This window comes from Astyanax mexicanus, chromosome 21 (genome assembly GCF_023375975.1).
Source record: "Astyanax mexicanus isolate ESR-SI-001 chromosome 21, AstMex3_surface, whole genome shotgun sequence".
NCBI classification, from domain to species: Eukaryota; Metazoa; Chordata; class Actinopteri; order Characiformes; family Acestrorhamphidae; genus Astyanax; species Astyanax mexicanus.
Window position 1 is genome coordinate 18,961,453 of NC_064428.1, and position 25,438 is coordinate 18,986,890.

General features: G+C 39.5%; 1 protein-coding gene across 1 annotated transcript; it reads left to right on the forward strand.

The window, feature by feature from the left end:
- On the forward strand, positions 1–24,784 carry gas6 (growth arrest-specific 6). Its single transcript, XM_007237405.4, has 15 exons — positions 1–489; positions 1,504–1,664; positions 7,055–7,079; positions 7,214–7,270; positions 8,142–8,264; positions 9,850–9,969; positions 11,062–11,187; positions 13,396–13,517; positions 14,675–14,793; positions 15,684–15,873; positions 15,970–16,134; positions 22,178–22,346; positions 22,796–22,938; positions 23,131–23,338; positions 23,799–24,784. Exons 1-15 carry the CDS (start codon positions 417–419, stop codon positions 23,975–23,977), a joined length of 1,980 nt encoding a protein of 659 aa, XP_007237467.3. The 5' UTR covers positions 1–416; the 3' UTR covers positions 23,978–24,784.
- Positions 24,785–25,438: the final 654 nt, after the last annotated feature.

Genomic DNA, 25,438 nt, shown 5'->3' on the forward strand with positions numbered 1-25,438 from the left:
CTGCTAGCTAGAGCTAACTTACTTTCCACCAGCAGGATAGACGAATCTGCTGCTGCTGCTGCTCACGTTCAGACCACGACTAGTGAGAGAGAGAGGGGGAGAGGTGGGAGTGAGGGGGGGTGTATGTATGTGTGGAGGAGCGGGAGTAAGCGTGCTAGTGTGAATGTGAGTGTGTGAGAGAGAGAGTGTGTGTGTGTGAGTGTGTGTGGAGGAGAGAAAGGGAGCTGGGCTGTGGTATGCGTCTGCCTCTGCAAGCCGTGTAGAGAGAGTTGAATGTAGCGGTATAGACTCTCCCCCGCTGTGAGAAGTGAAAGCTTTCTCAGCTGCACAGAAAAAAAGAAGAAGAAATAAAGAGAAAGAGTGAGGGAGAGAACCAGGACTGGAGGAACTTTCCTGAGTCTGCTGCCGAACCAAACATGCTTCTTACCCCGGGAGAGTTTCTCTCGGGCTGTTTCTTCATCCTCCTGTGCGTCGCCTGCTCCTCGCAGCGTAAGTAGTTAGTTAGTTAGCCTAAAGTTAGGTTAGCTAACTTAGCTAACTTAAACAAATACTAACATGGCTAGCTAGCTAGATAACTAGTTAGCTTGCTATTAACACTGACTTACTGCTTTTAGCTACTGTCGCTTTTTCTTGTGGGAAACAAGCAAGCCAAAACACTGCTAGGTTAGCTTGTAACGTTAAGTAAGTTGTTGTAGCTGTGGCTGTGTCCAAAACAACACACTATTGCTAAATAGTTAACTAACCTAGGTTAGCTAGTTAGTTAACCTTAATAACTACATTAACGAGCTTAATACAGTGTTAAAGATTGTGTACACATTATCAATAGAACATTTATTACATACAGCTCTGAAACAAATTGAGACCACTTCAGTTTCTGAATAAGTTTCTCTGATTTTGCTATTTATAGAGTAAAATAAACGTTTGAGTAAATGTTTGAGTAAAATAAACATTTTTGTTTTATTCTATAAACTACGGACATCATTCCTTCACAAATTCCAAATAACAATATTGACCTTCAGAATATATATTTGCATAAAATAAAAAAGATACAGAGCTTTCAAACCTCAAATAATGCAAAAAAAATCACAAAGTTTTAAGAGTACAGAAATCAATGTTTGGTGGAATAACCATGGTTTTTAATCACATTTTCATGCATCTTGGCATGTTCTCCTCCACCAGCCTTACACACTGCTTTTGGATAACGTTATGTCACTCCTGGTGCAAAAATCCAAGCAGTTCAGATTGGTTTGATGGCTTGTTTTCAATTTGGTAAAATCAAAGGAACTCATCGTTTTTAAGTGGTCTTATTTTTTTCCAGAGCTGTATAGTCAGTAACTAGCAGTTTATTTAACGTTAGCTGTGCTAGTCGTTTTTGGACACAGGCACAAGTGTGAACTAACCTAACTAGCTAACAAGTGCATCTTGCATCTTGACCCGAGCTGTTCACCGTTGTCCTTCACCTGGACGAATATTCCTCTCTTTATATGTGTGTGTGTTTCGCAGTGTCCTTGTCGCCTGAGGAAGCCAGCCAGTTTTTAAGAAGACCAAAACGAGCGAACCAGGTTTTTGAGGAAACCAAACAAGGACACTTGGAGAGAGAATGTGTGGAGGAGAGATGTACAAAAGAAGAGGCGCGAGAAGTGTTTGAGAACGACCCTGAAACGGTAAACGAAGTTTTAATACACAATTTATTAATTGTTCGTAAATGCGCGTGTGTCCTTAACGTCCTTATTGCGGCGTACTGCAGGTAGGTTAGCTAGTTAGCTAACGTCAACTGACTAACCCAGGTAGCTCAGGTAGGTTAGCGTGACCGCTCGTGCCAAGGTTCGTTGGTCCTCTTTGCTAACTAGCCTTGTAGGATAGCATTGCTCCTGCTGCTGTGCTGCTGCTGACAATATTCCGTCTCTCTAACAGTCGACGACCTTCACCCCGAAATTGGACGCTTATCAGAGAGACTCTGAACGATTGTGTGCCTCATTTTCATGCCCTAGTAATTCTGCAGTCGAGTCGCGATATAATTAGACCCTGTCCTCCCTCCAGACACACACACTCGCCTTTTTTATCACAGATTTGTATTGTTTTTGCAGCACACTAAGTGACATAAGTTCCCGAAAGTCTGAGGGATTTATCGGTGCTGTTGTTCATGCTTGGCTGCTTGAGGCTGAGGGCAGTGGCAGGTTGGCAGTTGTCCACTCTGGATGGTTTGATGAAGTTAAACCAGTGAGACCAGTAGTCTGGCAGCTATTGAAAGTAGTGTAGGGCTTGGACTGATCCACAGTTCTAATTCAATTTCAATATACATATATGCCAGTATCAATAGCTATGCCAGTATAGAAGATTTGTGGGGTCTTCCTCTCTATTCGCTAGCACGAACTCCCCCTTCTTGTGCTCTTTGATTAAACTAGACTAGGTGAATTACAATGCAGTACAATGCAACTTAAACTTTTGACGTGATTGATGGCTTTATAACCTACATGTTACAAGCAGCTGTCTTGCTTTTAGTATTTCTAGACTAAAATACCTCCAAACAAACAGCACAGTAAGTGACAAAAGTCCCCGAAAGTCTGAGGGATTTATTGGTGCTGTTGTTCCTGCGTGGCTGCTTAGAGAGCAGGGGCAGGATGGCAGTTGTCCATTCCAGATGGTTTGATGAAGTTGAACCAGTGAAACCAGTGGTCTGGTAGCTATTGAGAGTAGTGGTGGGCTTGGACTGATCCACATTTTTATCGATAGCTGTGCCAATGTACTAAATTTGTGGGGTCTTCCTGTCTATTTGCTAGCATGAACTCCATCCTTGTGATGATTTTTCATGTAAACCTCAGCATGTGATTCATTAAATTAGTAAGTAAATTGTACAGTGCAACTCTGCCCCTTGGCATGATTGATGGCTCAAAAAACCTTCATGTTACAAGTAGCTGTCTTACTTTTGTGTATTTTCAGACTAAAATATCTCCAAACAAACAACTTTAAACAGAGTTATTTTTTTCACTGAGAGACTGAGAGGCAGACATGCTGCATGTTCATAGTAAGATGTTGACTGGAATCTGGATTGGTATATGGATTGGCCCTGTCCAGTAAGTAGCATCTAGCTAGCTAAATATGTCAATTAGTGATGAGTAGGGGTGGGCGATATGGCCCTAAAATAATATCACGATATTTCATGGTATTATCGCGATAACGATACTCTTGACGATATGACGAAATACTGAATTTAAAAAATGATATGATATGGCACCCCCCCTAACTGAGATATTAAAAAAACAAGAAATTTATCAGATTTGTAGCAGAAGTCAATGATCCAGAATGTCATGGCACTAATAATGCACTCCAAATATCTCCATATATCCAGGATTAAATAAAAAAAATGAATGATACTGGACAGAATCTGTTTCTAGTAGATATATAATGGGAAATGAGAACAGTGTGAATTTTTCTTTTGCTAAAAACAGCAAAAAAGTAGTACCCTGATGTGATAATTAGGGGTGGGTGATATGGCACGATATTTCAGGGTAAAATATCGTTCACGATATAAAATTTCATTATGTCTATTACATAAGCCATCATGAACTATGAACTAGCCAGCTATTAGTTCACAAAATGCAGGGCAGATTTCCTGTTAGTGTTAGACCTATTAGACATCATTCAGAAATTAACCTCTCACCTGCTTACTTCTCTTGTTTTTAATACAGGGCTGTTGGCTGTAAATAGCCCATTCCTCAAAAGAGAAAGTGAGGATCTAGGTGATTATGCAAACGAAACAGGTTTACGACATGGATGATTGGCCCCGAGAGAGGCTGCTTACAATAAAGGCTGAAACAGTGATGACTGAATGGGATTGGAATGTGTTTTTTAAATCCCAAATAAATTCCTGCCTAGCTTTGTTTAATACCGATATATGACTGGTGTTTTCACCCACACACGTGTATATACATGAGTACACACAGTATTTATTTAGACCCATGATTGATCTGCTCATGTGTTAATGCAGCTCAGGCATGGTCATACTGTGTCTTAATGAAAGCTTAGTGTACTTGGAACGGAGTGAGATGGATCTACTTTGGTCTGTCCCAAGAGATGCCTGGTGCTATTATTGGAACGCTTATAATTATTCTGACTTTTGCGTCAGCAGACCCTTCAAGGAACGAAATGAGTATAGTCTGCATGGAATAGAAGGACACAGGTGAAAGAGAAAGAACGTGACTGGGACAGTGGGCTGGAGGGGGTGATGAAGCAGGTGAAGCAAGGTGACGTAAGGTGATGTAATGTGCAGGGTGAGTTAAGGTGAGGCAGAAAGTGGGGAAGTGGGGTTCATTCCTGAATGTATGTACAGTTTAGAGTGCTTTGCGTGCATCTCACAGATAGTGTCCATGTCAGCGAGGGAGGAAAAAGGGAAGGAGTTCCGTTCCCTGTGTGCATTATTCATGTTGCTCCCCCTCACTATCTGACTCAGCAGAATTCTGACTGCAGTTTTTTGGACTGCAGTGACTGCACGAGTGGGACAAGTGGGACAGTTACTGGGTAACCTGCATCTACTGCATAGAGGAAGCATAAGCATCCACAGAATGGTGTACACTTGCTAGTGTCTGCTTCTCTGGCTCATCCATCTATACAGCTATCTTTCTCTGCAGTTCCACTTCACTTTTAACTTGAAAAATTATTCTCACCAACTGAGAAGAAAGTATGACCTTATTCACCTTGGCTTATCTACATTCAGAAACAACAATGAAACTTGAAATATATTTCCAATAATTGCAGTTTATAGTTTGAAGACGGTATGTCTTGTGTTAGTGTTTAAAGAATAGCCATTTGTGGTTAATGGCTAAAGCTAATGCAGTGTGTGTGAGGAGGAAATATCTGTGGGTATTGGGTGTCTGCTTGCAGAGAAAATGCAATTGATTTGACTTATTCATGACTGCAGTGCTTAAAAATGAGAAGGGAAGTGCTATAGTTAGTTTCATTCATTTAAAATGAAATAGACCTGCACCTGATTCAAAAGTCATTCATAACTTTTGTGATGATAAAACTTGATGTGGAAGTCCTTAAAGAAAGAGTTTAAGAAAGAACCAGGTCAACTGTGCAGCCTAGCCACACCCCACTGCAGAACTCTGTGTGCAGGTTGTATGGCACTATGAGAGCACAGACTGTCACAGAGATATTGTGCACAAAGTAAACCGGTTGGTTTCTTAAGATTAAAAAAGAAGATACTAAGGACCAACATGTTGAAACAGGACAGGCAGATTAAAGAGCAGCAGAAGACAGAGTAATTACATGATATCTGCTATGGCTTCAAAGTTGTAGATGTTCTGAAGGTACAATAACAAAAACTCACACGTTTTTGGACCTGTCCTGTTTCATTGAAGGATGTGTAATATGCTTTAAAATAACACATTTACACTGTGTTCCAAATTATTATGCAAAAAGTGTTTAGGAGTGATAAGGTAAGATTTTTTTTGTTTGTCAGTTAAACTCATTGATGGTGATGTGTGTCAGGGCTCTTTATATCACTGAAAGCAATTGCAGACACCTGTGCTAATAAGTTTGGCAGGCGTGTCCAATTAAAAGCAAGACTACTTAAGAAGGCTGTCCCACATTATTAAGCAGCCTACATTTTAAGCCAAAATGGAAAAGAAAAAGGATGTGTCGGCTGCTGAGAAGCAACAAATTGTGGAGTGTTTTTGTCAAGGCATGACTACAATCAACATTGCCAAGACACTTCATCATGATCATCGCACAATCCAGAAGTATGTAGCTGACTCAGAGCACACACGTGTACGTGCTGATAAGGAAAAATTGAGGACTCTTTCCAACAGGCAATTACAACAGGTTAAAAGAGCAGCTGCAAAAATGCCTTGTCATAGCAGCAGACAGGTTTTTGAAGCTGCTGGTGCCTCCAACATCCCCCGAACAACAAGATGCAGGGTCCTTCAGAGGTTTGCAGCTGTGCATAAGCCATCCTGTCGACCTCCTCTATCCACTGCACACAAGCAGAAACAGCTCCAGTGGGCCAAACAATACATGAAGACTGACTTCAAAACTGTTTTGTTCACCGTTGAGTGCCGTGCAACAATCGATGATCCTGATGGATGGAGTGGTGGATGGCTGGTTGATGGACACCCCATGCAAACAAAGCTACGGAGGAGGTGGAGTAATGTTTTGGGCTGGAATCATGGGGAGAGAGATTGTCGGGCCCTTTAGGATCCCTGAAGGGGTAAAGATGACCTCCATAATGTTTGTGGAGTTTCTCAAACAGCACTTCCTGTCATGGTTCAAGAAGAAGAACCGTGCATTCCACAGCAAGATCATTTTCATGCATGATAATGCACCGTCTCATGCTGCAAAGAACACATCTGCATCTCTGGCTGCTATAGGCATAAAAGGGGACAAACTTATGGTGTGGCCCCCATGCTCCCCTGACCACAACCCCATTGAGAACCTCTGGAGCATCATCAAAAGGAGTGTCTAGGATGGCGTGAGGCAGTTCACATGTAAGCAACAGCTCTGGGAGGGTATTCTGTCCTCATGCAAGACAATTGAAGCAGATACCATCCAAAACCTGACAAATTCAATGAACTAGAGAGTTCAGAAGATCCTTTCGAACAAGGGGTCCTATGTGCAAATGTAACATCACCTAGAATAAAGTTTTGACTGGAAAACTGTTTGATTTCAGTTTGTAATAACTTGCTAATGCTTATAATTTCACAAATGACCATTTTTTTGTTCTTCATAAAAATGAAAAGGTTGAAAACTCTGCTGTGCATAATAATTTGGAACATGCATTTTGAGTGCATTTTGAGTGTATTATTTTTTTTTTATTATACTGTTATCATTGGCAGTTTGTTCAAAAATCTTTCAATTGTACTATAATAGTTGATGACTGGAAAATTACAATAACTGCAATTCATATAGGTAATTTTGGAAAATCTGAGAAAATATTATTTGCATAATAATTTGGAACACAGTGTATACTCTGTGGAAATAACAGGCTTTGTTTCTTTAAGTATTTAATAATGCTTGATAAACACTATCTAATCATTTCTCTTGCTGCTATTTCCAGGATTACTTCTACCCCAAGTATTTGGGTAAGTCCTACAATAATAATTATAACCCTAAGCATTTATGCAAAATATGATACCCTGAGGTGTTACCCTGCTAAATATTTACTGCCTCTGATGAAAAGTGTTAAAATATAACATCCATTCTCATGTGTCTTCAGCTTGTGTGGAGAAGTTCGGAGAGAAGAAGAAAGGGGACCTGGTCACCTGTGTCCACAGTAAGTGACCCAGCTTGGATTTCTTATTTCTGCCCTCCATGTGTCTATCTCTCTCTAGCTTTCTTTCTGGTATATAAATAGCTCAGTGTGAGCAAGCGCACCATTCTGCTGCTTCAGCTGCACTGCAGCAGTGCTGTAGAGTGCGGGAATTGTGTGAGGAGAGGGAGCGAGAGAGAAATGGAGAGTCGGGGACTGACTGAGAGCGTGTGCATTTGATAGATTTGCTACTAGTGATGTTCAAAAAATGTCAGCCTATGAGTTGAGGAGTAGACATATGGGGGGGGGGACGTGTGCATGGAAGACCCTGTGAATGAATGCGGTCTTTTCGGTGCCGCGTGCGTCTCTGCAAGCACGTGACCTGATTTCGTAGTGCTGGCGTGAGCTGGAGGCTCGTCCTTCAGCAGCACGCATTTCCGCTGAATCAGAGGCAGCAATGTGCCGGCTCCGGATGCTGCAGTCTGATTGGTCGGTTTGGGTCCAGCTGGGAGCCCTGAGTCAGTAAGCGTGAGAGGATGCTTCAGTTCTGCAGTGCTCTCTCTGTGCTCTCTCTCTCTGTGTCTGTGCCTTTCTCACTTTCTCTCCCTCTCGCTGCTTTGAGTCATATACCTGCTCACTCAGTTGGTAGTGTGGCAGTGTCAGCAGCATGTTGGATACACTACAGATATGTGTGAAAGGAAACCAAATGATGAAACAGTAGCCTTCAAACGCTTCATAAAATGAGATGCAGCTGTGAAGAACAAATTTTGATGGCAAATGCTAAAAGAAAAGGGAGGGGGGAGAGCAGAGCATTAGATTTTTTGTTTTGTAGATTTGCTGTTTGTTCTTTTGACCCTTTTAGCCTTAGCTGCCTTTCCTTTTCTGTTTCTCTTAGACATTCCAGACCAGTGCTCCCCTAACCCATGTAATCACCAGGGGACAGTGCGCTGTGAGGACAGAAAGGGAGAATTCCTTTGTCACTGCTTTACAGGGTGGACTGGCCTCAAGTGTGAAGAAGGTAGGCATCATCTGAAATTACCTACAGTATACTGTACATATTAGGGGTGTAATGATGCATTTGTACATATCCTAGATCAACACCAGCAGATGACATGTCTCTCCAAACTATCGCTGACTTTCAGTAAATTTTACATTTCATTTGGAAATTAAGGAAGCAGAGTCTGTAGGAAGAGTGGAGAGACACACAGTCCAAACTGCTTGAGGTCTAGTGTGAAGTTTCCACCAATCAGTGATGCTTTGGAGAGACATGTCATCTGTTAATGTTGGTCCACTGTGTTTTATTATCAAGTCCAAAATCAGTGCATTGTTTTCCAGGAAAATCTTACAGCACTTCATGCTTTCCTCTGCTGACAACCCTTATGGAGATGCAGCTTTTATTTTCCAGCAGGACTTGGCACACTGCCAAAAGTACCAATTGGTCTTATATAATAGTCTAATTTTCTGAGACACTAATGTTTGGGTTTTCATTGGCTGTAAGCCATAATCATTAATAAAATAAATAAACACTTAAAATAGATCACTCTGTGTGTAATACATTTGTGCGATGATTAGGTCATTTAGTTTGCATGTTAGTAGTTGGTACTTATCATTAAGTGCTGTTCTTGTTTTTTTTTACATTAGTTTTTAGTGCAGAACTAAAGAAGTATATATTGCACACAAAACATGTCTGCCCTTGTAGTTAGGAGAAATTAGTGTATTTTATTATTAATATTTGCTGAAGGATTGCTTTACTGTGTCACTGAGTCATTTTGGGACTTTAGAGGTGTCTATAAATATAGTGTATGGTTAGGGAGGGGGTGCTGACAGAGACTGCTCTACTGATACTGAGCGTTCTGTCCTCTGACTTGCGTGACTCTGCAGATTTGCCTCATCAGCTGTAAAATATGACCTCTCTCTCTGTACCCCAGTCTCTCACACACTACAACTGAAAGCATGTGGCTTATGTTAGGTGATGGACAGTAATCATAGTATTCGTAGACTGGACTGTAGGCAGAAGTGCTTTAATACCTTCACACTTCACATGCTCATTCATCATAGTCACACCTACCAGCATTACGGCTGCTGCTGCTGCTGCTGCTGCTGTAGCAGTTCTGAGTCAGCCGAGGAAAAATAACTCTGCAGAAGGATGAGTTTCTCCCAGACAGAGAGATGACGACCTGACTTCGTTCCACTGCAGTGCTTGAGCACACTCACACTGTGACTCATTGCATCACCTACCGGCGTGGAATGACAAGCAGATGAAATCAGGAGTGAAGAGTGAGGGGAGGGTGGTAGTGATGAGGGTTGTTGGGGAGGTCTGAGGCAAAGAGGCTTTTCCACAGCTGAGCCCCGGCACCACGTCATTTCCAGCACAGTCACTCAGGTCTCAAGTGTTTCATTAATACAACTTGGGTTGTTTTTTTTCCTATACATGCTCAGCTGAGATGGAAAATATGTCCTCAAAAGGCTTCAATAGTCAGTGTGTCTCTAAACACTGAGCTTTAGTGTCTTATTTTTCACTCTTTATACAGCCCAACCCATAGATACAGTCAGGTAAATCCCACTTGTTTACTGTAGTTCATGCTTTTTTTTCTCATTTTCAGATGTGAATGAGTGCAGTAAAGGAAATGGAGGGTGTGATCATGAGTGCACTAACTCAATGGGAAGTTACCATTGCTCCTGTCATAATGGTTATGCACTGTCTGGTCATCACACATGTCTAGGTAAGCCATATTCCTTTTATTTATTTACCTGTTTATTATTTTATTTGTTGCATCCTTTTGTTTATTTTATTTCCTGTTTTACTTTCTTTATAATCTTAGTGTTATTAAAAAAACTGTATTTTTTAGTATTTTGTTATTTTTTGTTATTTGTTATAATTCTATTTTTTTCTCGTTAATTGACTACTTTAAGTTTTAGCCTGTCAACTTAACATATATATATATATATATATATATATATATATATATATATATATATATATATATATATAGTTCTGAAATAATTGATTTATTTTTAATTAAATCTTATATTGTTTGTTTATATTTTAATGCATTGGCTATTTATTTTTTTTGTATTGTTTATGAAATTCTAAAAAATATATTATTTTTGATTAACTTCATTAAATACTTTTTTTTCAGTCCCTTTAAGTTGTACATTGCTCAGCTGCATTGAAAATGAGGGTATTCCTGAGTGAAAATAAAGTTTGATTAATTGATTGATTAAGCTGAACATCAAGATCACACTTTTCGTGTAAAGTGAGTACAGAAAGGAAAGGGTGCGACATTTAGTTAATTATCAGTGATTGATTTGGTGTAGTAGAGTCACATGACACAGAGCAAGCTAGCTAGTAGATTAACAAGCTCATTAAGCTAGTTACATTATTAGTGGGAGTCTGAGAGAAGTGGTTGTCCTATGTTATGCATTTACACATCATGGATAAATGGTTTAAAACAGGGTCTTTGAAAGTACATAAATAGGGAGGTGTGCCTCACAGTATGAATATCTCTGCACTAGGGACTAGGGTCACAATCCCCAGGTTAAGAACCCCTGGTTTACATCATACAGTCAAGTCTAGTGTAGCACATAGATAACTATATATCAAGTATATTAAGTGTGGGAATGTATGTATTACATGTATTACTGGTACATGCAATAATTGCATCATAAAGTAACTCATGAGTAATGGGCTCTCAGAGTCAGGCTTAATTACTAAGCTGTGACCTAGTTTAATCACTTGATGATGATTACACATTAGATGACTGTAAACTGCTTGATAGCATGATGACACAGTTCTCTCCCTACCTCTTTTCCAGACATTGATGAGTGTGAAGACAGTCCTGACGTGTGTGGAACAGCACAATGCAGGAACCTTATTGGGAGTTACGAGTGCCTTTGTGAAACCGGCTACGTTTACGACAATGAGACGAAAACCTGTCAAGGTGAGTTAAATTCCAACACACTTACACTGATCAGCCATAAGTCCACCTGCCTAGGCATGAACTTCCCATGAATATATCCTGTGGTATATGGCACCAACAAATTAGAAGCAGACCAGACATGTAAGCTTTGTAATGAGGCTGAATTGCATCAGTAATCTTTGGGTGCTTGACGAAGTAACTACTTTCCAAAGTTGCTCAGATCTTTATGATTTTCTATTTTTCTACCTAAAATACAGTCTGGTTTGTCAAAAGTATTTGAACAGTGACACAGATTTTGTCATTTTGTACTCAACACCAGTAGGTTTGAAATATGTTGAAATTTTTTTGGCATTTCACAAAAATATATACAGTTTTTATACCCTTTTTTTCTATAAGTTGCACATAAATTCTTTCAGTTTTTTTTTCAAAATTGACAGCGAACCTATGCGAATCCAGTGCGCCTTATGTATAAATTTTACCGGTCAGATTGTAATGAGCAGTAAAGCCACTCCGCTGAAGTGCAGCGTTATAAGCTGAGGCTGAGTGCAGCGGCATTAGCATTAGCTGCTAACCGCAGCGCTAGCTTTTTTGCTGTTCAGAGGTGAGTATATTGGACAGTTGTTTACTGTTAAAACAAGCTACATGGAACAAATCTCTAGCTTATAGTGCCCTGGTTTACCAGAACACTCAAGGTTCCCGCAGCTGGCTAGAGCCGCTAATCACGGCTGGTGCTCACCCTTGGACAAAATACTGAAATTCAAAGTTTACTGTACATAAATGGAAGCACTTTACTAACCAAATAAACAGTTTCCAGGAGAGAAATCTGTGTAGATTAACATCCAGCACTCATTTGAGTTTAAAAGAAACGTTTTTCTTTTTAAGAATTAGTTTTGTTTTTACTTAGGGACCCCCTCTAGTGGCGATACCTGCTGAATTAGGTTAGACTGAATTCTGTTCGGCTTATGTACGAAAAAAAATATGGTACCAAAAACCCTGCGACAGCTCAGCACCCACAACTCTGACCAAAGTAACAAAGATAATTGTAACCAAGGTGCCACTGTAGCATAACAATCAATGTTATTTACTTAATCTGTGGTTTTAAAGTTATGGCTGATCTGTGCAAGCATACTAATATTAGTTCAGATAAATGTTTTTCTTTCAGTAGAGCATACTTGTTCACACTAGTAACTGCATGGTTCAATTCAGTGTGTATTATATTTCATTCCCTCTAAATGTGAAAGAATTTCCTTAATGGAGGAAATCCACAGTTAATACATGTCTTAACAGGTACAGGTGCTAGCACGCATGAGCCTAGATTTCCACACAGTGTGACCAGACCAGACAAACTCTCTTACTCATTAGAAGAGATACTATACATTTTAAACCTTTTCCCAGCTTCCAGAGAACACAATGTGATCAGTTTTGATTGGCCTCCAAGTGAAAAAGGCTGTGCAGGTTTTGAGGACATTAAGAAGTTATCGTCCTGGCACAAGTCTAAAAGAACATTATGTCCACTAATCAATCTTATTCATTTCAACACTTGGAACAGCATATGAAGGTCACTCAGTTCAGCATTCCAGTGCTTCAGGACTATGTGGAACTTGCTCAAATTTTTAGTACCATGTACCAAATGGTGCCTGTAGAAAGTAAGTTATAAATCACCAAACATACTGATCCAAGCAGACTTAACTAAATATAATGCAATGTATTATTACTTTACATGCATGTTCAAGATAAGCTTTATTTATCTTTGTCTGTTCTGACATTCTTTTTCCTTTTCAGTCAAAACATTTACAAAGCACCATTTTAAACATAAAAATGGCAAGATGCCAATCTGCCACATACTTTCACAGAGATAGATAACGCTAAGATATGCAGTGAAGAACTGTAAGCCTTGTATTTCAAACAAGAATATCTTGCATCCCATCACAGCAGGGTAAACATGCATCTGTAAGCATCCTAATGTTTACTTTCTATGCAAAAAAGTAAACAAAAGCCCATTTCTGGTAGCGTTTTAAAAGCACGAGTACTGTTGGCAGAAGTTCTGCAAACCAAAATTACAAGCTAAGATCCTTTAAGAATTGCCTACACTGTGTCTTTGGAAAGGGTTAAGTCTGAACAGAAACACAGGGCATGACTTCATGTGTTCATTTGTGGCTCGTGTAGGAAGAACATATTGCCTGTTTTACTGACTGGAGAAAGTGGTTGATTTTCCCTTTTCTCTGGTAGACGTGGACGAGTGCGAGTCACGTGTGTGTGAAGAGGAGTGTGTCAACACGCCTGGGAGTTTCCGTTGCTTCTGCGATGGCAGACAGGGCAAAAAGCTCAGGCAAGACCTGAGGAGTTGTGAGGTAGTGTATGGAACAGATTCATAATGTTCCTTATGACAGACTTCCCTTTCTGCTGTGCACTTTTACTTATAAGTAGCAAAAAGCTGTACAACACTGACTGTACCCAGTAAATTGGTGGTCTATCAGTTAAAAAAAGTGTTCAGGTTTAAAGAAATATTGTTGTCAGAAAGCCAAGTCATGATAGCTCTAATAAAAGTTAAAGTAGCTATTAAAGGTTATGGTAACTACTTGTCAAATTACAGTCTTACTGTTCAGTTGAGTTCTCAAATAGAATTGGGTGTGCTGTTTACAACACTGTCTACTTGGACTGCACAATTTAAAAAAAAGGCATTCTGTTTTTAACGCTGTATATTGTGAAAAAAAGATACATTTTCACCAGATTTACCCAGAAATCAATGATCCAATTTATTATAATATTATTAAGTTACTGATAATAATATACTTGTATTATTGTGTGTAGTAGTTTGGAGGAAAATAAGAGCAGTTTAAATTTTCCTTTTGTATCAGACAAGTTGTACCATGACATGTTTGATTCAATTGGCCTTGTGTGACATTGCATATCCTGTAATATTACTATTGTAGTGCTGGAAGGGTAATCTGATTTATTTGATTAATTGAAACACTGTTTTAATGCGTTTTTGAAATTGGGTTAATCAATCTTTACATTTAGAAACTTTACACTTTTCCTTAATTAAAATATAATGATTTTATGTTTGCATCTGGTTCAGTACATCAGCTGCTTGTAATGTTAAAGGGAGTTTCTTGCTGTTCTTAAAAAATAACTAAATTATCACATATTTGAAGAATATTGAGATTTAATTTTTTGCACAATATCGTCCAGCTCTAAATCACTGCATGTGCACACATTGAGACGATGATGCTGAAACAATTTATTTTGTAGCCCAACTGTGTACCATACTTTAATTTACATCTCATATATTCTAATTGATGCATTGAAAGTTTTCATTACATAACTTAGAAGTTTGACTACATATGGGGAAAGGGTGAATTTGTCTAAATTTGACTTTTTACTAAACTGTCACACTTTTTACTAAACTGTATGAACGATATCTTTTAATTTTAAATCAAACGTATTAGTTTTGTACCTTAACTGCTGTTCTTCTGTGTGTTCTTTCTTCTTCACACATATTCTGCAGTCCATTGAGCCTTGTCTTGCTTTGGACATGAAGAGGAACTCTCGCTCTCTGTACCTGGGCCGCATGTTCAGTGGGATTCCTGTGGTCAAGCTACGCTTCCGCCGCAGAGTTCACACCGGGTGAGCAAACTCTCAATTAAATGACAACATCAACATGAAAAGTCCTTTTTTTTGTTTTGTTCTATCAACAAACATGAAGAAATACTGGCTGAGACATGTTTGGTGCATGGAATTTGCCTGTGGTTTTTGCAAAAAAGCTAATGTACCTAAACAGGTAACAGAACGGCAATTAGTATCAATCAAGCTGTGCACATAAATCTCACACCGCCTTAGAAAGAAGATACAGATCTTCAACACACAGACAATACAAATACAACATTTACAGTGAAGCTCCAACTCAAAAGTACTAAAATATGTAAATCAGGAGATTAGAACGTTAAGCAGAAGAAAGACCATAAGCAAGAGAGAATAGATGAGTTTTAAGATTTGCTTTAAATATGGGAAGACTGGAAGATTGCTTAACTGCAGTATGAAGAAAATTCCAGAATTGGGGAGCAAGCCTGGAGAAAGCCCGATCACCAAGTACGATGACGGGACATTTAGAAGCCCAGCAGTAGAGGATCTGAGAGAGCAGGAAGGTCTGTAGGGATGAAAAAGGTCAGAGAGATAGTGAAGTGCCGGGTTATTTAGGGCTTTATAGGTGAGTAGAAGAATCTTGAAAAGAATCCGGTGTTTAACAGAAAGCCAGTGAAGATGTTGAAGAACAGGTGTAATGTGATTGTGAGTGCGAGTGTAGGTGAGTAACCAAGCAGTGGAGTTTTGAACCATATCTATCCCTATATATTTAAATGTCTTTATCTGTTGAAAAACTCTAGCTGTGATTGCCTGTGGTTTATCTAGTTCAAATCACCCACAGAATAAAGGTCATAAAATTGAAAAGGTTAAAGGAAACTAATTCCCTACAAACCTATCGTCTCTTCATTTAGTTCTGACTCCCTGTTCCCATCCAGCTTCACGGCAGAGTTTGACCTGATGACGCATGACTCGGAGGGGGTGATCTTCTTTGCTGGTGGACACTTAAACAGTTCCTGGATTGTACTGGCAATCCACCAAGGGAAACTGGAGTTACAGCTGAAATATGGTGCGGTGAGCCGGGTGACTAGCAGTGGTCCGTTGGTTAACGATGGACAGTGGCACAAGGTGAGAAACTGTGGGCATGCTGGGAGATCATTTATGTTGTCAAAGCAAAAAACATGCCTCTAATGTTGATTACCCTTTTCTTAAACTGGCCATCAGATATCAGTAGAGGAGCAAGGGAGAAGCCTGGTTATAAAAATTGACAAGGAGGCAGTGATGAAGATAGCAGTCAATGGAGACCTCTTTACACTGAAGAAAGGCATGCATGAACTCAACCTGACTGTTGGCGGGGTTCCATTCAAAGAGGATGGGCTGGTTAACAAGGTAAGGCTTTAGTTTAAGCTAGACTTTCATAAAAGTAAATTTACATCTTTTACCTTGTCTGCTGTAAGTGTTTTAATCTGTTGCTGTGATTTGGTTTTCATAGTAGTTCTCTTACAACTCATTAACAAAAAAAATAGTGCTTTAAGAAGGACTGAAAATGTAATAAAAACGTGTGTGAACTTAAAGATGATATTAATGATTCTAGGACTTACCACAAGGCTTCCATACTTGAACTTAGGGCTGCCACGATTAGTCGACTAGTCACGATTATGTCGACTATTAAAATAGTCGACGACTAATTTAATAGTCGTTTAGTCGTTTTTTTTTTTTTCTTTGTTTTTCTCTCCAAACTGCTGCGACTGCCTTTCTGTCCTGGACGCACATGCGCAGTAGTGGAAACCGGGGTAGGTAGTGGACGACATCTCAGGACATTATACAGACAGGCTCTGGTTTCATGGCTACCCCGCTACAGAACTCAAAAGTGTGGGATCACCAAGAAAATAAAAGTGAAACGCGTGCAATGCAATATCTGCAATGAAGAACTTGCCTTCCTCGGCAGCACAACCGCGATGCACGAGCACCTGAAAAGGAGGCATGTTGTGGCTGATTAAATGACGAAGAAGCTAAATTGCTATTTAGCTGCTAAAATTAGCGTAAACAGAGCGTTAACTTAGTACTTAACTTACTCATCTTGATAGCTTTAAAACAGAGGTCACTAATAGGCGGACCGCGATCCGGATCCGGACCCAGACGTTGTCACAAATGCCGTCCCAAACCGATAAACTACAGAGAAGGATTTCATTCTGACAGTGGCTTCTGTTTTCAGTGCTTTTCGGTGCAGTAAACTCACAGATCAGTCATGTGTGGTGTAAAATCACCAAACGCTCTCCTCTGCCAATCAGATCTGTGCAGACCGCTGCCCTGTGTACGGTAATGTACACAATATCTGGACAGAGAGGCATTTTTTATTAATATACTTTTTTTTCATAATAGTTCAAACAACCTCACAGTTGAGATGTTTCATAAATGCCAGTGCCTTATCCTTATTTTACACAGTTGTTTACACTTTATGCTAAACAGTAAAATAATTGTCTGTTACAACAAGCTGCATATTTCATTAAAGGTTTAATGAACTATGATTTTAATTGTTTTTATTTTTAGTTAGCATATAGCTGAAATCTAATGTTGGTTGTATAATAGCAGCTGCATTCTATTGTGATAAACTGTGTTTTATATTCAATTAACGTATGATCCGATTAGTCGACTAATCATAAAAAATAATCGGTGATTAGTCGACTATAAAAATAATCGTTTGTGGCAGCCCTACTTGAACTCTACCAACATTAGATGTAAAACAAAACCTTGATTCTTTACTAAAGACATAGAAGTCCAGGTTTCTTGTTCATGACAAAACATCAAACAATGGTGAATGACTGAATGGCTAGATGGTAAAAAAAAATTGTCAAAACAACCGCCCTGCTTCTGTCAGTTCTGTGACATGCCCCCTCTCAAAGTCTGTCAGCTGGGCATAATGTTGTAGGGGCGTGTCTAGCAGTCAACAGTCTTTCACCAAGAGGTACACTACCCAAAAGTAGCCTCAAAGAAATGTTATGTTTGGGAAAGCATTATTTTGCTGTCTTTTGGCAAGACCCAGTGTCTAATCAGACCATGCCTATAATTATCCAAGTTTTGCACAATCTGAGGTGCATTTTAGTTTTTTTGTTACTATGTAAGCATACACTATGAGCCAGGATCTTTAACATGGATTAGATCTGGTGTTGGAATAAATTTGTTTGGCTTCTTTTAAGGGAAATCACTGGTTCTGTGTAGTCTAAAATTAGCATTATTTTGGATGTGAAACTGACATAAAATATCCACCAGCTTCCAGACATCCCTTTTAATGATTCACAGAACGGGGTTCTTTTTGGCAATATTCTTGATAATAACGAAAACGGATCGAAATAACAGAAAAAAATCTTTAACTGAAATAAATCAAAACTGTAATTATGTAAAAAAAAAAGACTGTTACAGTGTTTGTGGACAGTTCAACAGTAACTGAATAATTTACTGGCACCTGAATTAGAAAGGAAAGAGTCAAAATGAAAAAAAAAAAGAAACTATATAAAAACATAAAAATAAATAAAGAAATCAAAACTCTTATAACCTTGACCTAGACACATCTAAACAGTTAGGGGCAGTTTCCCAGAAAAGGATTAACCCATAGGTCACTACATTTTTCATTCAAAATGGTGTGTAGTTCATGACTAGGCTTAATCACTGTCTGGGAAACTGCCCCTACATGTTTAGATGTGTCTAGGCCTTCTCTATTTTGCACTAGTGTGGTATTATTTGTTTAACAAACCACACAAAATAAGCCAGATTTTCCCCTCAAAAGCATTAGAATGTCAGTGGAAGACGCCACACACCTTCGAAATGAATGATCGGATTGAAAATTTGCCAACGACTCCCTGCTTTTAGACCTTAAGTTCTGTCAACAAATCATGTATCATATTTTTTTGTAACTGGAGCTATTTCCTCCCAGTTGAGCAAGTATTTGCCTTAACTTGTCATTTACAGTTCACTTTCAGTTTATGGAATTTAATATTTGCCCACACTAAAAAAGACTAAGGAATGCCAGCAAATTTCATACCCTTTAATTAATGGAGAGTTTAATGAAATCGTCCTCGTCCTTGCTGCACATGACAAGTAGCTACATCATGCTAATCCTGGTTGACTCAGCAAAGCAGTAATTTTTGGAGAAATTAAAAAAGAGAATAGATGAAACATTATTGAAATAATATCATGCAGAGGACTTGTTCTAGGACATTTTCTACACCTTAAGTATAAGTGCTTTTTCCCCACAGTAAATAAGACAATTTCCGGGCTGGTTGCTGGAACGGTGTGCTCTTTAACTGTCCAGAGTGCAGCCCAATTTGCTGGCTTATGCTTTGATTCTGCTTACTAAGCTGAGGCAGTCGACAGCATTCAGCTGCCCATTAGTCATGTGCACAATTAAATGTACTGGCCAGCACACCAGAGGGAAATTATGCTCTGCTGTAATGTGCAGCAGCCTCATGAACATCACAGACACCCCCTTGTTCTGCCTCTTGATTACAGCTATTGTATGGCTGTGGATGTATTCAGAGTGTAACAGGGGCAGGAAACTTTTCAGGGGTTCTTCTGCTCAGAAAGAAATGGCAGTACTTCAGCTAGTGGCATTAGCCTTTGGGGCTGCCTCTTGTGGGCTGGATTCTGCCAGTAAGTCTGTGGCCTCCTGCCCAGTGCTGATGATTTGCTCAGCTTTGCCACAGAGCATTCTACTTCCAATCCCCTCACATCAGAAAAAAAGAAGTAAGAGGCAAGTGTGTGCTTGGGTGGATCCTTCAATGTATTTATTTCCACTAATATCTCTAAATTCCACAGGTTACAGGCTCAGCACTGTTTTGACTACAAAATCCACAATACTGTAACTTGCAGCTGCCCTGGTGCAGGCACAGCTGCTTTACAATTGATATTTTTTTATTTTCAATACGTACTTTATTACTAAAACTCACTCTGTCAAATAACTACCTGTATGAAGGAATTATCTTGATTTTTTTCCAGCTCTATTACAATTATAATTGTGATATATAATCAATCATCCCATAATGTCATTTTATTTCTGAACTGAATTATATACTTTGCAGCCACTTAATCTGAGGTTTATATATTTGCAAAAAAGCTCAAGCTCAGTCAGATTAGAGGGAGAGCGTCTGTAAAAAGCATTATTCATGTCTTGCCACAGAAGCTGGATTTAGGTCTTCAGGACGTTGACTGGGCCGTTCTAACACATGAATATTCTTTGATCTAAACCATTCCACTGTATATCAACCATTGTAGCTCTGGGTTATTGTCTTGTTGGAAGATGATGAATCTCTTTCCCAGTCTGAAGTTTTTTGCAGCCTCCCTTCTCGATTGACTTGTATTTAGCTCCATCAATCTTTTCATCAACTCTGACCAGCTTCCCTGACCCTGTTGAAGAAAAGCTTCTCTACAGCATGATGCTGCCACCACCATATTTCAGAGCGGGGACAGTGTGTTTAGGCTGATGAGCAGAGTTACTTTTCCGCCACATACAGCATTTTGCATTTTGGTCTCATCTGATCACAGCACCTTCTTTCCCACCTAAGCTGTGAATTTCTGCAGCTCCTCAAGAGTGACCATGGGTCTTCTGGTTGCTTCTCTGATTGCTTAGGAAATGTTTTTATATAACCTAATCCTTGCTTTAAACTTCTCCATGGCTTTATCTCTGACTTGTCTGGTGCGTTATTTTGTCTTCTTGGTATCTCAGAGATGTGTTAAGGATTTCTGTGTGGTACAGTAATCTACCTGAGCTCTGAGCTGAAGCATGCAATACAAAAATAAGATTAGTCAGAAATAAGTACCTGACTGACACCAAATGCAACCTTACATGACTGGTCACTTATTTCTCTGACCAGCACACCCTCCAGGGCGTATCTCACCCATCACTGATTCTCTCCACTCCATATAACGATACTTCGATAACGATAATCTGTCTTATTCTGTATTAAAACCCATAGTGAGCTAAATACTCAACTGAGAACCAAGCTTCAAAGAAGCCTGAACCTGAGATGCCTGAAGCCTAGATAAAAGTTTGGAGCAAGGTGTTCCCAACACTTATACTTTCAGCAGCTTATCCAGTATTATTTGAAGAACAGTTCTAGATCGGAAGACACTACATGTTCCCGAGATAGGTACAAGGAGCTTGCCTGGGATATTTTGGCAGTCTTTCAATCATCCTCAACTCCACTAAAAGTAGGAAAAACTTATTTAACTGAAGGTCGCCGGTTCATTTTTAAATCTTCTCTCTTCTTCAACTACATGGTCTGCTTCTTTACTATACTTGATGATGAACCATGATTCAGCAGATCCATACCGACACCACCTCTTTTGGTGTGTCCATACTTTGGCAAACTGAAAAGTCTGAATGTCTGGCAGAATGGCTAAACAAATTCTTCTGATTAATTCCAAACACGATGGACAGAGTCCCCACCCTCTGCTCTGTAAACATTGGATTTCTGTTGTACTCTTTCGTATCCCCAGCAGGGTGGTTCTGAACACAACAGAGAGACTTATAGACAAAAAGAAATGAGGTGTGTAATAAAGAAAAAAATATTTATTAGCCACCATGCTAACACAGCACAAGCATTCACACGCTACAGCACAGGCAGCCACAAACACACTCACAAGAGACAAACTTGGGACAGCATGTCATATCCCAGGTAATGATGCTTCACCATCAGCAGCCAAAGTCTGAGAGAGCACAGTTGACCTTGCTCACTCTGTGTGGATAGATGGCACTCGCTCACGCCATCACTCCTATTGTAATGCAGGCCGGCACAGGCGTCTGTCGGCTGATGTATCAGAGCTGAGGATCCGACCCTCTCTTCTAAATGAGTTGCCTGGGTGACATATGCTTGTCCTCATCCTCCCAGATTTGGGAGAATTGCATGGACTTGATGGCTCAACCAATTTGGTGGTAATGATGCCATTGAGATACTGAAAAGGAAGAAAAGAACAGTAAAGAACAGCCAAATGAAAGGGGAGAGGAAGACAATAGTTTTTATGTCTTTAACCAGATTTCCAGTTCCTCTCAAGGGAAACTGATTCCCCACCAAAAGCATAGATGCAACAGTGGAAACATCTTGCTGTGGTGCCTCAAAAATGGATTGCAAATCACATTTTACAATGTGCCACTAATGCAGCTACAGTATATGCAGTGTTCAGCACTTCCACATGTCTGTTTATATTGCCTCAACAAAGGACGTGCAGCTGTGTGAACATTGATTCAACGTTCTGTTGTTCAGAGACCTTACCAGAGGGGGATGGAGGTGGCCTGTCAGTGATTGAACAGGAGAAAAAATTGATTCCTAAGTGTTTATGTTTTATTTTAAAAGTTAGAAAGCAATATTTAAGTTAAAATATAGACTTTCATTGCTTGGGTTTAATACTATTCCATGTATATCTCTGTGTTCGTCTCCAGGTAAACCCACGGCTCGATGCTTGTATGCGAGATTGGCGCTGGCTGACTGGGGAAGACTCATCCATCCAGGAGACCATCCGCAACAACGAGCGCATGCAGTGCTACCACAGTGAAGACCACAGCTCATTTTACCCAGGCCATGGCTTTGCCTACTTCAACCACAGCCACGGTGTGTGTCTACACTTAGTCCTTTGCTCATGTACGGTTAATTTAAAACATAAAATATGTCCACTCTACATTCACTGATTGCTTTCAGCTACTTTATGATGCAGCCACAGATGTGCAACTGCACGCACACACAGCTTGTCCAAGACTTTCTGGCATTGACTAATAGGGTATAAAGCCCACAACATTAAGCCGTGGATCAGTGGAACTGTGTTGTCTGGAATGATAGTGGTCTATCCAATACTTTTAGGATTGGACTTCTTGTTGCTGAATGTAATCAAATCCAGAATCTTGATTTTGGAAAGAGCAGTGAATAAGCATAGTCCCAATACTTGTGTTCATAAATATATATGTCCAGAAAGTACTTTTGTCTCTTAGCCAAAATGTCAACTTTCCTATTTCCTTTATAGATGTGCATTTGACAGCATTCACTGACCTCTCCTCAACACACAGGTGACACCCAGACGCTTAGTATACAGTTGACAATTCGGCCTGCCTCTACCATGGGAGTTCTGTTTGCACTCGTTCGTCAGGACCACGTCCCTCTCTCCATCTCCCTTTCTGACTATCATTCTGGAAAGAAGGCATGGAATGAGGTCAGTATATATATATATATATATATATATATATATATATATATATATATATATATTTATTTTTCCCCTTATTCAATCTATTTCTTGTATCATACAAACTGGAAGAAAGTTTATGGAATGTTCCTATAAATGTGATTTTTGAGTTTATTTCTTTCTTTCTTTATTTTTTTTTACATTGTCTTTCTCCTCTAGTACATACTGGTGTCTTTTGGTGATGTGACTGTGGCCAGCGCCGCAGTCAGCCTTTGTGACTCAGACACACACACAGTGAACGTGACAGTGTCCGGAAACAGCACCATACTGGAGGTGGATGGGCAGCAGGGCATGACTGAATTCGTGGAGAATTTGGAGCCACTGGACCTGTCGTCCTCATACAGCACTTTTATTGGAGGTATACCAGGTGAGTGGATTTCAGTTAGACTGTTAAATTGCTGTACTGATAGAACCTGTATACATTCACTTTAAAATATAGTTAGTTCATTTATATGAACTAGATAAGTGGGGGGGGGGAACTTTTACATGAGTCCAGCAATAGTCTGATCTGCTCAATCTGTAAATAAAACATACATCAGCCCGAAGATAAAGATTATTTAATCCTAATATCCAAAAATACTTCGATTCAAATAATACATAGACTGAGAAGTTAATTAACTGAGCTAATATCCAGCTCTTTATCAGATTTCTTAATCAAAGTTTTTACATTTTACTCCAGTAATTTAGTATTTAAATTACTGCAGTAATTTAAATATGACTATTTTTAAGTGCATGTAAATGCAATCAATGACTAAGTCTCATATGCCGAGTTTAGTTATACAGACAGTCTGTATAAATTGATGACTTCCTTTGATTCTTTGTTGCAGATGTTTCTCTGGTGTCCACTCCAGTCTCTGCCTTTTACACAGGCTGCATGGACGTCACGGTCAACGGCCAGCTGTTAGACCTGGACGAGGCCCAGCACAAGCACAATGATATCCGCTCTCATGCCTGCCCTCTGGTGGCGCAAACAAGTGAAAGTAAAAATGTCATTAGGGCAGAATAGAGCCCAAAGAGAACTCATAGGGCTAATGTTTATTTTTGGACCTAGCTTAAGCCTAGCCCTGGAACCAAAATGCCTTTAAAAGGAGAAGGTCCCATCAAAGTGAATTTTAGTTCAAGATTAAAGCTTAACCTGGGTCTTAGGGCTGGCACAAAAAGGCCTTATCAAGCCACACCCCCTGCGTACACTCCTTTTGGTTCTACCAAACTTTATATTTTAAAGTTCAGTTTTACTGTGACAAGCCATTCACTCCAAACCATGCAACAGTGGCCCTTTACATACACCGTCTTCCAACAGTAAGCAACGTATACACAACCACATAAACACTGTAACTTGTATATTTATATTATACTCACTGAGACACAGGGGAGGAGGTGTATACTTACATTAGAGAGGTGAAAAGCACTGTGCTGCAACACGAGCTACTGAGAAAGAGTGCGCTGTAACATACTGTATATGTAAATACGAGACTGTACAATGCTTTTTAGACAAAAAGAAACAAAAAACGACATCCAACTACCTTAACTCCTAGAAAAACAGGCCTTAAGCCATCAAAGGCCAAGTAGAGGTGCTCAAAGTCATCACCAGTCATTTTTATGTTTTGATTTTGAGTTCTGGTCTTCCTTATTTTGTTCAGGCTGTTTGTTTTTAATCTTCTGTACTGTATATGAAATCTTTGTTTTTGTATTTCTCTTATGTTGGCCCTTGGGGTGTTCAGCCAGCGCTAAGGGAGATCTTTAGTCTCTACCATCTTAAAGGAGACTAAGCGCTATTTGAAAAAATAAATAAATAAAGGTGGTTGTAATAAAACTGTTTTTGAACTGTTCCAATATCTACAGTACACTCACATGCCAGAAGTCATGGGATGGGGACGGCTCATAAAGCTATTTTTCACTCATGGGTTTTGTCTGATGAAGACCCTATAGCACCTGCCACCAATGACCAAATCAAAATTTCTAAGTACCACCTACAAGCCATTTCATAAGAACACATGTACTACAAACATGCTTTTTTATACACAGTAAGATAGACGGGTTAATCCATACGTATACAAGTCGTATCTTTTACCAGTTCTTTACCTGTTGTGTGGAGTTTGCCTGCTTTTGCCGTTTGTAAGTTAGTATTAGGGTAAGTTGTTTGATTATTGTTTCTGGTTAATACTGTATTCCTACTGAGAATCTCAAAAAGATTTAGACAAAGGAAAACAAAAAAATTGTCAAGCAGTGAACTACAGTGTTTACTACCGTATTTGTCTATTAATTGTAATGTAGAAACTGTTGTGAACTGTTGGAGATTGTTGGTTTATATAGCAGATCTTGTGGTGTTCCACAGGGTTCTACTCTAGAACCAATGAAACCTGTAGTTCAGAGAGTAAAGGACCGAAGTGTAGCTTATATAAACGTTCTAACAGGTAAAGCAGAATGTAGTGTTATTTAAATTACAGGTGGAAACTTTATAGATTTT

Bases quoted from the DNA above. Each gene is read 5' to 3' on its own strand.
- gas6 (XM_007237405.4), top strand. From the start codon at position 417: ATGCTTCTTACCCCGGGAGAGTTTCTCTCGGGCTGTTTCTTCATCCTC. The intron at 1,665-7,054 runs GTAAACGAAGTT...TGCTATTTCCAG, and splicing joins TTGAGAACGACCCTGAAACG to GATTACTTCTACCCCAAGTA. The intron at 22,347-22,795 runs GTGTGTGTCTAC...CTCAACACACAG, and splicing joins CTACTTCAACCACAGCCACG to GTGACACCCAGACGCTTAGT.